This window comes from Palaemon carinicauda, chromosome 30 (genome assembly GCF_036898095.1).
Source record: "Palaemon carinicauda isolate YSFRI2023 chromosome 30, ASM3689809v2, whole genome shotgun sequence".
In the NCBI taxonomy this organism is placed as follows: domain Eukaryota; kingdom Metazoa; phylum Arthropoda; class Malacostraca; order Decapoda; family Palaemonidae; genus Palaemon; species Palaemon carinicauda.
In genome coordinates this window covers 66682258-66696997 of record NC_090754.1, presented here as the reverse complement: position 1 = coordinate 66696997, position 14740 = coordinate 66682258, and the positions used below count along the sequence as shown (strand labels likewise).

The following is a 14740-nucleotide window of genomic DNA, read 5'->3' as shown; positions in this document are numbered from 1 at the left end:
CCTCGCTTCGACTTCACGCCTGGAGACTATCCAGCGTCTCCTCGCGGAGAGAGGCTTTTCGCAACAGGTTGCGGAGAGAATGTCTCGGCACCTGCGAAGGTCCTCTGAGGGAGTCTACCAAGCGAAGTGGAGAGTCTTTTGTGGTTGGTGTCGTGGAAGGGGTATCTCTCCACTCGATGCCACTATTCCAGCAATAGCGGACTTCCTTGTGTATCTGCGAGAAGAAATGCGCCTTTCTGTCTCGGCAGTGAAAGGCTATCGCTCAGCCTTAAGCTTGGCCTTCAGATTGAAGGGCGTGGATATTTCTTCATCGCTAGAACTCTCTTTACTCATATGTAGCTATGAGCTTACCTGCCCCCAGTCGGAAGTGAGACCCCCTCCTTGGAACGTGGTTCGAGTTCTCAGGTCTCTCAAGAGACCTCCCTTCGAGCCATTACGCCAGGCCTCCGATCGCCACCTGTCTTGGAAGACGGCTTTCCTACTCGCCTTGGCCTCGGCCAAGCGAGTTAGTGAACTTCATGGTCTCTCGTACGACATCGCCCATTCAAGGGGATGGGGGGAGGTAACGTTCAGGTTCGTCCCTGAGTTTGTGGCCAAGACTCAGAATCCTGGAGTGCCGGATCCTCGGTTCGACTCTTTCAGGATCGCGAGTCTCCGTTCTGTAACAAACGACCCAGACCAGCTGCTACTATGCCCAGTGAGGTGTCTGAGGTACTACTTGAAGAGAACGGCTGCAGTCCGTCCTCATGTGCGAGCTTTGTTTGTGAGCACAGGCAGGACAAAGAGGAGGGTCACAAGGAACACCATCTCTGCTTGGATTCGAAGGGTTATCCACCATGCCCTGAATCCTGACCCTCCTCCGTCACGTCGCCCTCGGGCCCACGATGTCAGGGGTATTGCTACATCCCTGGCCTTCAAGAGAAACTTCTCTGTGACGCAGGTACTTCAAGCGGGGGTCTGGAAGCGTCAAACGACCTTCACAGCCCACTACCTGCAAGACGTGACCCACAGGAGCCTCGATACGTTCTCTATCGGCCCTGTGGTGGCTGCACAACAGCTGGTCTAACCTCAGGCTCCTTTTTGGACAAGTAGCAGTAGGTTGAGGGCGTTGTTACCCGGTCTTAGTCTGTGTGAATGAAAGAGTATGTCTGACCCTTACTTCTTTCTTCATTCTCCCCTCTCTTGGGGAAGCAGCATCCTGGTCCTCGCATAGCTGACCTCGACCTCTGCAGGTAACCCATGCTTCTTTGTGCTCCTAGTATTAAGCTTAATACTGTTGCGTCTCCCATACCCTGACGAGGTGGTATGGGGAACGTCCTATCCTAGAATTCCTATCTGAAGGTCTCAAGGTCAACTTCATAGGACGAGTCACACTCTCCTCCTCACACTACTTATGTAGGCCACTCGTTCCTAGCGATGCTAGGAACCTGTGAGGTACAGGGGCTCCCTCTCTCTAGTGCTGCTCACTAAGGGATCGAGCCCCCGGGCAAGCCGAAGTCAGTAAGGCTGGGGACTTTCCACCCTTCCTAAGGGGTAAGTCACCCTTTGTAAATAGCGTGGTTTGTATTTCGGTTACGGAACAAATGACAAATTCGAAGATAATTTGTATTTTTCCTAACCATACAAACCTTAGCTATTTACACATATGTGCCCGCCATCCCTGACCCCCAAGTCAAGTCCTACCTCTAAGTGAAGTGAAGCAAGTCACCGGTGTGTGGAGGGGGGAGGGGTAGCAAGCTACCCTTCCCCACCCCCCGCTAACTAGCGCGGGGGTAATTAACCCTCGTTAAAAACTATTGGCTCGTCATTTCAGCTGCGCTAAAAGTAAACCCTTTGTAAATAGCTAAGGTTTGTATGGTTAGGAAAAATACAAATTATCTTCGAATTTGTCATTTTTCTATAGTCTCATCAGGTAACCCATAAAAGCTATTGACTTGAACCTTTAGCATATGTCCCTTGTCCCTACATCTTTTTAAGTAAATAAGATTACGTGGAGAGATAATAGGACAAATTAATGAAAACATTTTTGTTCCTACACAAATACAAACCATCATCCTTTACTTAAGCGAATAGATAACAGTGAAGATGTCTACCCAGGAATTCCCGTCCATTACCCTGTCGCCTGCAGAGGAGGAAATTGGACCGGTCTCTTTGGAGCTTCATTCTCACTCTAACGAGGATCGGAAGCCTTCATTGTGAGCGGATGAGACTCTCACTTCCAGGAGTTCTCCTACTGCTGAGCACCCTAGGTCTTTGGTGTATGCTCTTAGGGTTACTGCACAACTTCGGCCTGATTCTTCCACTCTGGAGGAGGATTCTAGACCTGCCTGTCAGGGCAAGGCCGTCTCAAGTACAGGCCTGGTCAGTGGGGGAAGAAGTCGGCACGAGTAGGTCGATTAATGTGGAGGCGGGACACGAGTAGGTCGATAAATGTGGAGGCGGGACACTTGGCCATCCTCAACCCTTCTTTCTATCACACACCACTCACTACGCATACACTTTGGTTCCCGTTACAGTTTACAGCTGATAATCCTCGTAGAAAAATTAAGAGATCATACACACCAAAAGGAGACGACTTTGAATAATCCGGCTAAGAAAAATTAGACAGAAAAAAGTAATAAAATTAAAATAAAACTTTCCCTTGGCAGTAGCCTAATTCCAAGACCCACTGATTCCAAACTACGCTTGCATACCCCAAAAAATAGAATGATTCTAGCAGTTTAATTGGAGAAAAAATAAAACATTTACATAAATAAACATTACCGGCAATTTAAAATGATTTAATATTATCTTTTGCACAATCACCCACAATTGCATGATCTTGCTGTAGCATACATTTTCTTTACTTGAAGTATTTGACTGATTTATTTTTACTTTTTTACTATTAATGTTTGCAATTCTCTTAGCTGTGAGGTTCTTCCCAATTGTCTTATTGAAGAAGGATGTGTCAGATTCAATATCACTAGATTTGAAGTGTAGCTATGTCACCTGAAAAATGTTTAAATGCAATATTAGAGTGGATAACACATTCTCATAAAATTGAGAGAGAGAGAGAGAGGGGGGGGGGGGGTTGTAAGTAACAAGGGAAAAAAGTGTGAATACCCAAGTAATTTTGTAAACAGTTTGGTAATCTTTAAAATAAATCCTTATACAAGACCAATACCACATGAAAAATGTAATGCAATTATAATTATTACAACAATATATATAGTACTTCCCCTATTTTAGTTAGGAACATATTCGGCTCTACTGATAACGTGCAATCACTTGGTTATTTCTTCATCAGCATTTGGAAAGTAAAACACATACTTTCAGTCCATTTCGGTAACTCTCTTTGCAGTTTGGTACACACCACATAATAGCCTCTAGCCTGGATTCCAAAACAGTCAAATTTTTGGAATAACAGCAGAAAAATGTAAAGAAATTGAGCGCGACCCCTTTACTTACAGCCTATAGTAACTGTGTGAAAGCACTACTCGTACTACATGGGACCTTACTTACCCCCAAATGACCCGGTCTTCTCTCGAGACGGCCTTGGTCAGGGACGGTCTCTTCATTCCTCTGAGGACAGCTCTCCACCTAGACGATAACTCCAAGAATTCTAGTTTACAGGCCATCACTCATGCTCTTTTCCGGAAACTGAGCCTCTTCCACGAGCACCGCCCCTCAACACCCTTCTCGAAATAGTCCCGCCTTGCTTCCTCATAGCTCCAGGCACGCTTCTAGGCAAGCTTCAATTTTGGACTCTTTTGGTGAGTGTGCTGCTGCTGCTTCTCCTGCTATGCGCGCTCATTCCAGCGCTTCTCCTGACCTGACTCCTTGTTGACACAGAGCTCTGTCATTGAGGACAACCTTGAGGCACTCTTCTCTAGGGAGCTCTACCTCTCCTCATAGGGATGTGGTCGCTTTGAGATGCTCGTGGCCTCATCAGATTTTGAATCGGCGATACTCTTCTCGGAGAGCTTATCCTGCTGCACGTTCTCCTACGGGATATGTCTCACTACGCCGCTTGTCATCGTGATCTGTGTCATCCAGATGCATTTTGCCTCGGCATCCGTCATCGGCAAATCAAGGCTCTTCAGGGTGTTAGCCTCATCATGGGTGTTTATCTCATTGCAAGTGTTTTTCGCCCTCACACACAGTAACAAAGCAGTCTTTTGACCATTCCTTGTTAGAGGATAATCATTTACCATGCAAATGTCATCTACGTTTCCCGTCTGATTGCACTAAGTGTTCGCTCGCTAAGTGAACTTTTCATAGCTCTCCTGTTTGTGCTAGGCACAAGGATCGTGGCTGTCACTAAGCTTCAGCAAGATCTTGGAAGCGCTCTTCACCTGATTGTCGCTGGTGCTCGTCACTTGATCGCCATAGGCATTCTTTTCCTGGGGAGTTAAGGTATACAGAAATATGAGTTGAGGTAGCTCGTCAAGGTATACAAAATAGTTCTTTAAGGTATACAGAAATATGAGTTAAGGTAGTGCTTTAAGAAATATAAAAAGATTAGATTAACAATAAAGGAGGGGTAAAGGATTTCTACATTGGAATAAATGCATAAAAAAATTTGAAAAGGCAGGGCCAACATTTAATTAGTAATTGGAGGTGTAGTACAATGGCATTATAACCTGTCTTTTGACCTCTATAAATTATATGGATTTATGGAGATTTCCATATCCAGATATAGCTCCCACCAATAGATTAACTTTTTTGAATCTGGGCTTTAATAGAATGCCTACTGGAAGTTGTGTTGTGCTTACTTCATGGATGTCTAATTTGATAATGCAAGATAGCACGAGAAATGACAGTCATTGGGTTAATATGGTTTTATAAAAATGACAGTCATAGGGTTAATATGGTTTTATCTTCATACTTGTAAATATAGATTAGGTTGCCTAGAAAGAAATATCTTAGTTTTACTCATATTCATTTTCAGTCCCACATTTCTGTTTTCTCTATTAAAATCTTATATCATCTTTTGCAATTTCTCCCATGATTCACTAAACATTACTACAATCTGCAAATCTTAAGTTGTTAAGGCATTTCCCATTGATATTAATTTCCTACACTTCCCAATTTAAATTTTGATAACTTCTAGGCACACTGTGAATAATTTAGGAGATGGAATCTCCATGTCTAACTCCTTTCTCAATTGGGATTTTCTCACTCATTATGTAGTTTTAGGATTGCTATACTTGCTGTATAGATATCTTCAAGTGTTCTATCAATATATTAATCTATTCCTTGTCTCTGAAGGGCTTTCATTATTGCTGAAGTTTTGACAGAATCGAAAGCTTTCTTAGTACAGTATATAAATGCCATACGTAGTGGTTTGTCAGATTCTGTTAATTTTTCTATTAGCTGGCCAGCCAGTTGTTGAATACTCATTTCTAAAGCCTCTATGCTCTATGGGTTGATTAAAGTCTAGCTGTCTTTCTATTCAACCTAATATGAACTTTGTAAATATTTTATGTATTAATGAAAGTAAATCTTATAGGGCAGTAATTTTTCAGGACTCCTGTGTCTTCCTTTTTATGAATTAGTTTAATTATAATGTTTTCTAAGCTCTAGGTATAGAGCATGATTGCAGACATTTTATGTAAAGTTCAGTGAGATTTACTACCTAGAAATCTCCTCCTTCTATTATTGAATAAATTGTTAGGCCATTTTCTGCTGCCTTGCCTCTTTTCATTCCTTTAAATGTTATTTTTACTTCTACTGGCTCAGTTATTTTATTATTTTGATTGGCAAAGTTATTTCCTATATCATTGTATAGATATTCTCTGCATTTTTATCACTCCATCTCTTCTGATAATATTTCCATTTTATCCTTTTAAGCAAATATCTGTTGGTGTCTTGTTCCAAGTCTTTCTTTTCATCAATTTGATGCTTCTTCCTTTCTTTAGTGTATGCTCAATTTTAGTGTGATATTCTTTATGAATGTCGTAGGTTTTTAGTTTGTTTATTGTTTTGGATAGTTCTTGTTCTATTTCATCTCTCTTGCATTTTACTGTTTATTGTTTTGGATAGTTCTTGTTCTATTTCATCTCTCTTGCATTTTACCCTCAATTCAAATCTTTTCTTTATTAGGATTTTGGCTTTTCTGATAGTTTTCTTTGATTTTGTTTAGGAACTTTTCTATCTATCTCTTGTACTGATTCTAATACAAATTTTGTCAAATTACTGTTCATTTCTTCTTTACTAACTCCCATTTATTTTCATTTATATATATATATATATATATATATATATATATATATATATATATATATATATATATATATATATATATATATATATATATATATATATATATATATATATACTGTGTATATATATATATATATATATATATATATATATATATATATATATATATATATATATATATATATATATATATATATATATATATATATATATATATATGTATATGTATATATATATATATATATATATATATATATATATATATATATATATATATATATATATATATATATATATATATATATATATATATATATATATATATATATATATATATATATATATATATATATATATATATATATATATATATATATATATATCATACATACATACATACAGTTACAGTAAGTGTATATTTGTGCGTGTATGTATAAAGTAAAATATTTAAAAGAAAAATGAATTGTTTCAGGGTTACGAAGAGCGACTGTATCCCAGCAAAAATTGGCTCTGCACCGAACAGAAGGGTATCAATGGCAACGAAGATCAGATTCAGGTCTTCCTAAGACTGTTCGATTACCTAGGAGGGGAAAATGACCAAAGTAAGTGCTTAACCAGCTATTTTTTAAATATTTAACTTCCCTGGTAGTTACATATATATAGCTTAATCCCGCGTTTCGTCGTGCGCACGGCAGAAATTCAAATTTCGTGGCAATCACCGCCAGGTGAGCAGGTGGTCATACGTGAGCATCCTCTCAGTAGGTAACTGGAGCCATTCCCAACATTCCTCAGAAATTCCCTGCCGTTGATCGAGTCAACACGGAAATTCGTTTCGTTGATTTTACTTTATCTACAATTGGGTGAAGTACCTTTTGTTTGATTATTGTTGATGGCTTTTGCTGCTTTTTTTTTTTTTGATATTCCCTTGTGACTTTTCACTCAGTTTAGATAGACTTATTTGATCTGGACTATTTTCTGTTTACAAAATGGCTGACTCTGTAATAAGAAGGTGTGTTAAAGGATGCAAGACTCGAATGCCTAAGGCCTCTGTTAATCCTCACTCATTATGTAAAAGTTGCAGAAGGCATGAATGTTCTTTTATTGACAGATGTTTTGAATGTCAGTCTTTATCTGATAGAGAGTGGTAGGAGTTTGATCGCTATGTTAAGCGATTAGAGAAGGATAGGCTTAGGAGAGCTAGATCGACTAGTGTTCTTTCCACTAGATCCTCTGATAGTCATGTTCCTTCTAATGTACTTGATACTAATATTCCTATTCCTGATCCTAAGGCAGTAGTACCAGACCCCGCTATGGTGTCAGAGGTAAGTGAGCCTTCTTTGAAGGATGTGTTGGCTGCAATTTCAGCCTTAGGTGCACAAGTTCAATCCCTTACTTGGGAAAAAGAAGTGATGTGGGGGGCAGTGCGTGGCTTGCAACGCAAGTTTGTGAATAATGATAGTGAAGTGGAGGTTGCGTCCGTTCGTGTCCGTCATACTCTTAGCCCGGGACCTCTTCCATGCTCCCCAACCCCTGGGAGAAGGAAAGTCGAAAGGCGAAGGGAGATGTCAGACCTTGATCAGCGAACGGACGTCCCCTCGAGCGATCCTGTTGACGCATCCCAGGACGCTCTTCCTCGCCGCAGGAAAGGCGAGATGAGGAAGTGTTCGTCTTCGTCGGATAACGCAAAACCTAGACGTGGTTGGCATTAACCTCTTCTTTCAAGGCCTCTCAAGAGATGAGGTCTCCCGCTAAGTTACAGAAACCATCCTGCAGTAACTGGAGCTCGCCAGAAGTTTTTCTTTCGGAGGAAGATGATGCGTCAGCGCCTAAGCAGTCGCGTAAGGCACATAGTTCATTGGAGGAAGAGAGTGCTTGCTTTACTTCTGTGCACGCTTCTCCCCCTCCCCCAGATTGGGAATTGTCGCAAGGGCTTTCTCCTCTTGGCCAGACAACCACAGTAGATGCTCCCTTGCAGCGATCAGAACGCAGTTCGGGTAGTGATAGGAATCGCGACGCCCCCTTGCAACAGTCTGGACGCACGCAGGACGTGCCGCAAGCGTCAGATCTTTCAGAGCTAAAGAGGTCAATTACGTCCCTGTTTGATGCCTACAAGTCAAACAGAGCAGACTCGTAAGAAAGAACCGAAGGATACCAACAGACCAAGAAAAGGAGCTAGATCTAACCAAGGAGCGATTGGCCCGCTAGTTACTTCAGCGCTCAGCGACGCTACCTCACAACGATTGGGACGCGTTACGGGAAGCGACAAGGTTCTGGACGCTCCCTTGCGACATGCTGGACGCATGCTTGACACATGCAATCAGGACTTTTCTCCGCAGCATGATAGACCTTTGGTTGTCTCTCCCTTGCGGCATGCTGGACGCGCAGTTAACACTCCCTCGCGGCATGCTGGACGCATGTGAGCAGGACTTTCCCTCGCAGCACGCCGGACGCAGTGTTGAGGCTTCCTCGCAGCATGTTGGAAGCATGCTGGAAGCACATAAGTATGACTCTTCCTAAAAACATGTGGGAGTTTGGCAGGACGCAAGCAAGCGGGACGCTTCCTCGCAACTTGCTGGAATCATGCACAACGTTCCTTCACAGCATGATGAAAATATAGTGGACGACGAGAATCGACAGGATGAGGCAGGGTTGTCTCCTACTCATTCTACTCCGGAGATCGCTATCCCCTTAGATGAAGTTTCAGACGAGGAAATCCAAGAAACGCTGCATGCAGCTGATCTTAAAAGATTGCTGGCGGTTCTAGCTAAATTGTATTCAGAGGACTTTACACGCCCTCGCAGTTTTTGAAGGGCAGACCCCAGAAACCATCCTCGTTCAAGAAAACGGTTCTTGCCAGATCAGTCAAGAGAGCTTTCTCAACTTTAAATGAGTGGATTTCCAAGAAAAAGGATCTAGGGAAGACCTCCTTTTCTTTTCCCCCTTCTAGACTGGCCTCCAGATCTAGTGTGTGGTATGAGACTGGGAAGTTTCTCGGTTAGGGAGTTCCTGCCTCCTCCCAGGGGGACTTCTCCAGACTTGTTGACGCCCCACGCAGGTCAGCCATGACCAAGTCTAAGGTAATGTGGACCACGTCAGAGATGGACCATTTGCCGAAGGGCGTTTTTAGAACTATAGAGGTCTTCAGCCTAATGGACTGGACTCTCGGACCCCTCGCAGAGGTCACAGATCCAAAGAACGAAGCACAGATGCATCTGATTGCCTGTCTTGATAAGGCAGTGAGGGATGGGTCCGTCGAACTCTCCGCCCTTTTCACTGCAGGAGTTTTTAAGAAGAGGGCTATGCTGTGTTTCTTCCTGTCTTCAGGTTTGACCCCCGCTCAGAAATCAGAGCTGTTGTATGCTCCTTTGGGTAACCATCTCTTCCCTTCTGATTTAGTGAAGGACTTGCCGGCAGCTCTTGCACAACAAGCTACGCTAGACCTTATCACCAGGACTGCCAAGAAAGTCCTCCCGGCTAGCTTTTTAGCCAGGAAGCAAAAGGAAGCTCCTCCCACTTGCCAGTCCTTTCGTGGGAGAGCCCTTTTGAGGGGAACTCGGAGAATTGCTGCTGGAGGATAACCTCGCAAATTCTCAAAACAACAACCTAAATCAAAGAAGTGAACCCTGCAACCTCCAGACACAAGTGGGAGCCAGGTTATCCCACTATTGGCAAGAGTGGAGCAAAAGGGGGACATACGACTGGACAATTGATGTCTTGAAGGAGGGGTACAAGATCCCCTTCCTGAGAAGGCCTCCTCTTTCTTCAGAACCCTTAGAGTTGACAGCAACTTACTCAGGGAACAAGGCAGCAGCTCTTCAAGAGCAAGTCAACCTAATGCTGTTGAAAGCAGCCATAGAAGTATAAGAGGACACCTCTTTGGAGGGTTTTTACAACTGACCTTTTCTAGTTCCGAAGAACTTGGGGGGATGGAGACCTGTTCTGGACGTAAGTCCTTTGAACAAGTTTGTAAGCAAAGCCAAGTTTGCCATGGAGACTTCTGCATCAGTCCTAGCAGGCACCAGACAAGGAGACTGGATGGTGTCATTAGATCTGCAGGACGCGTATTTCCACGTCCCAATCCACCCGAACTACTGAAAATTTCTGAGATTCGTGTACCAAGAAACTACTTATCAGTTCAAAGCACTCTGTTTTGGACTGAGCACGGCTCCCTATGTTTTTACCCGAGTGGTTGCCAACATGGCTCGCTGGCTACATCTGAAGGGAGTACGGATATCAATGTACCTGGACGATTGGCTAATCAGAGCTAGGTCGCAAGAAAAATGTCTAGAGGTCACAGATCCAAAGAACAAAGCACAGCTGCATCTGATTGCCTGTCTTGATAAGGCAGTGAGGGATGGGTCCGTCAAACTCTCCGCCCTTTTCACAGCAGGAGTTTTTAAGAAGAGGTCTATGCTGTGTTTCTTCCTGTCTTCAGGTTTGACCCCCGCACAGAAATCAGAGCTGTTGTATGCTCCTTTGGGTAACCATCTCTTCCCTTCTGATTTAGTGAAGGACTTGCCGGCAGCTCTTGCACAACAAGCTACGCAAGACCTTATCACCAGGACTGCCAAGAAAGTCCTCCCAGCTAGCTTTTTAGCCAGGAAGCAAAAGGAAGCTCCTCCCACTCACCACCCCTTTCATGGAAGAGCCCTTCGAACTCAGAGAATTGCTGCTGGAGGACAATGTCTTTGATGCAACAGCTAGGTCTGGTGGTAAATCTGGCCAAATCTCAACTGACACCCTCGCAAAACATCATCTACCTGGGGATGAGTATTCAGTCAGTGGTTTTTCGAGCTTTTCCAGCCCCGAAACGTATTCTAGATTGCCTAGAAAAGGTGCGACACTTCCGAGACAGACGGACCTGCTCGGTAAGAGAATGGATGAGTCTGTTGAGTACCCTCTCATCGATCGAGCAGTTCGTATCCCTGGGAAGACTTCATTTACGGTCTCTTTAATTCCATCTTTCAAAATATTGGACGAGAGGTCAAGGTCTAGAAACGTGGATTCCGATTCCTCTGGGGATCAGGAATCACTTGAGTTGGTAGGACGATGCCAACAAACTCCTGGAAGGCCACGAACTCCATCAGAGGAACCCCGACCTAGTGTTGTATTCAGACGCCGCTGACATGGGGTGGGGTGCAACACTGGGGAAGGCCGAGATATCGGGTCTGTGGGAAGAGTTTCAGAGGGAATGGCATATAAACATCAAGGAGCTAGTGGCCATTCACCTAGCACTAATGCACTTTCAGGAGGAAGTCCAGGGCAAATTAGTTCAGGTCAACGCAGACAACACCACAGCGTTGGGCTACATCAAGAAGCAATGAGGCACTCGTTCAGATTCCCTTTACGAGGTAGCGAGAGATCTCCTACTGTGGGGGAGACATAACCCTGATAACTTGCTTCATAGAAGGGGAAAAGAATGTCAGGGCGGATCTTCTCAGCAGAGGAAGACTACAGAATGGACCCTACATCACGAGGTGTGCACCAGCCTTTGGATGCTGTGGGGACAACCCTCTATAGAACTCTTCGCTACACAGATGACAAAGAGGTTACCAGTTTATTGCTCTCCAGTCCCAGACCAGGAAGCAGCTGTGGTGAACGCTTTTCTCATGGACTGGGAAGGATAAACATGTACGATTTTCCACCATTCAAGATCCTGGACAGAGTCCTGAAAAAGTTCAGGGAGTCGAACAACGCCCGCATGACCCTGATAGCTCCGTTTTGGCCCATGAAACCTTGGGTAGCAGAAGTGATGGAGTGGCTGGTAGATACCCCCAGAGCATTACCAAGTCGGAGTGATCTACTCAAACAGCCACAAATAGAGAAGTACCATCAGAATCTTCCCGCTCTCAATCTGACTGCCTTTAGACTATCGAAAAGCTGGCAAGAGCGAAGGGCTTTTCAAGGGAAGCTGCACGAGCTATCGCGAGAGCTAGGAGGACGTCCACAATTAAGGTTTACCAATCTAAGTGGGATGTGTTTAGAGAATGGTGCAGGAATGGCAAATTTTCCTCTTCCAGTACCTCTATAACCCAAATAGCAGACTTTCTGTTGCATTTGCGAACGAAAGAAAAGTTGGCTGTTTCGACCATCAAGGGTTACCGCAGCATGCTAGCCTCCGTCTTTCGTCACAGAAACATTGACGTTTCAGGTAACAAGGATCTCTTGGATCTCATTAGATCTTTTGAGACTGCTAAGAGAAAGGACATCCCAACCCCCTCTTGGAACCTGGATGCAGTCCTGGCCTTTTTGACCTTAAGAAGGTTTGAACCTCTTGACAAGGCTTCTTGGAAGGATCTTACCAAAAAGACTCTATTCCTAGTTGTGTTGGCTACAGCCAAGAGAGTAGGAGAGTTGCAAGCCATCAGCAAGAAGGTGGGCTTTAATGGAGACAATGCAGTTCGCTCCCTTCAGCTAGGCTTTCTCGCCAAGAACGAGAATCCTTCTCGACCTTGGCCCAGATCCTTTACCATTCCAGGGTTATCTCACTTAGTTGGACGGGAAAAGGAGAGAGGCCTTTGTTCAGTGAGAGCGCTGAAATTTTATTTGCAAGTGTCCAAAAACCTAAGAGGACAAGCAGACAACCTCTGGTCTCAGTTAAAAAGCCCTCTTTACCTTTATCAAAGAATGCCCTGGTATTTTTTATTAAGGATTTGATAAGGGAAGCTCACCAGAATTGTAAGGAAAGAAGTTTTCCAATCCTTAAGGTAAAACCACTTGAGGTTAGAGCTGTAGTGACTTCTATGGCTTACAGACACAATAAGTCAATGAAGTCAATCTTGGAGGCCACTTTTTGGCGAAGTAAATCAATCTTCGCAGACTGCTACCTTAAAGAAGTCCAGACCCAATATGAAGATTGTTGCTCCCTGGGTCCGTATGTTACTTCTGGCGTCGTAGTTGGAGAAGTGACTACTGCCTGTTCCCTATAACCTTTTTTATTATATACCCTTGCCTTTTTCTTGAACTTGGTATCACAGGTTGTCTGTGAAGGTTGTTGCAGCCTTCCACAGTCTGGGTTGCAAGTCAAGTTAGTTTTTATGGTGTGTGTTTTTAGTTTTTTGAGTAGGTGGTCAGAATCATTGTCCATGGCTATGCCAGGATAGCAAGGGTGGTGGTCTAGCCACGATAAGGTCGAGGACCTCGTGGCAGCCCCACAGAGACTTTTACAGCCCCCTGTGTGGATCGCTGAGTCTCTTAAGGAATGCAGGCAAATGAGGCAGGATAACTTATCAGGTAAGAACCAGATTATTGGTACTACTAATTTGTAGCTATTAATAATTATACGAATTCCCGACGGGATGAGGTTTTCTAACACGCCACCAATGGTGTCAATCAGCTATATAACTACCAGGGAAGTTACATATTTAAAAATGTATTTTCATTTTAAAATAAATTTTTAAATATACTTACCTGGTAATTACTTATATAAAAGGGCCATCCTTCCTCCCTTCTGAAAACAGGGGCATGGAATTTCTGAGGAATGTTAGGAGTGGTTCCAGTTACCCACTGAGAGGGTGCTCATGTATGACCACCTGCTCACATGGCGGTGATTGCCGCGAAATTCTAATTTCTGCCGTGCGCGCGACGAAACGCGGGATTAAGCTATATATAATATGTAACTACCAGGTAAGTATATTTAAAAATTTATTTTATAATGAAAATACCATATTAATGCAAAGGATGGTCAGAGTTATGAAAAATCTTATCCAATATGCATAAAGTACCAACTGAATGACAGTGTCAGAGATCAATATCTAGGTAACAATGATAACAATAACGGTAGTAGCTTTTTTAAGACTTTAATTCATTCTGGGAGTGAACTCGCAACTTGGAAAGCTTGTATCCTAATTAAAATTTTCCCCTGAAGATAAAGGAAATTGATTTGATGCATTCCATGTGTCCATAAATACACATATACATTAGTTTTTAAAGGTTTTAAAATGGCAATTATTGTACAAATTATAACCCCAACCATCAGAAACGAATGAAAATTACCGGGTATTCATTCACAATGAAAAAGAAAAAAATAACAAATCAACTCTCACTTTACCATTGAGGAGTCATGGCTGGCATGAGGGAGTTGAGAGAGGAGGGAAGGCAGGGAAGGAGAATCTCCCTCTATGAGCATATCTGGTAAAATATTGGGAGTTCTCTCTATAAAATGGTGTACTCTACCACTAACTGAATATTTAATTTACTCTTTCTGGACACTTGATTTTCTTTTTTAACTCTTTACGTTTAATCATCACAAGGAATCTCACTAGAGAATAACTGCTTTTGCCTTTGTATTTCTGGTAAGTAGATTCACAGCTTGGCTTGCCAAAGCCTTATTCCAGTTGAACACCGCATGAACATTGCATCATAGGCGTAGGACCACTGTGTGACTGCTTTCTGTGCATCACATAATAGTCTTGTTCGTACTTGTCCATAAAAAGTCCTATAGCATACAACGCAAAATTTATGCTCGCAGGCCGATATAATACTCTTAACCTTATTCAAGTTTGTATGCTCGTATTCAAAGGTACTTGTAACCCGA

The 14740-nt window shown here is 43.0% G+C and overlaps 1 protein-coding gene across 2 annotated transcripts in view; it reads left to right on the top strand.

Annotated features, from left to right (window-relative positions):
* Positions 1-14740, top strand: part of LOC137623241 (heme-binding protein 2-like) — an 80197-nt gene that overhangs the window by 31986 nt on the left and 33471 nt on the right. For both annotated transcript variants that reach the window (XM_068353982.1, XM_068353981.1), the window contains exon 3: positions 6677-6806. In XM_068353982.1, coding sequence (XP_068210083.1) covers positions 6677-6806 — 130 coding nt within the window. The remainder of the gene's footprint in view (positions 1-6676; positions 6807-14740) is intronic.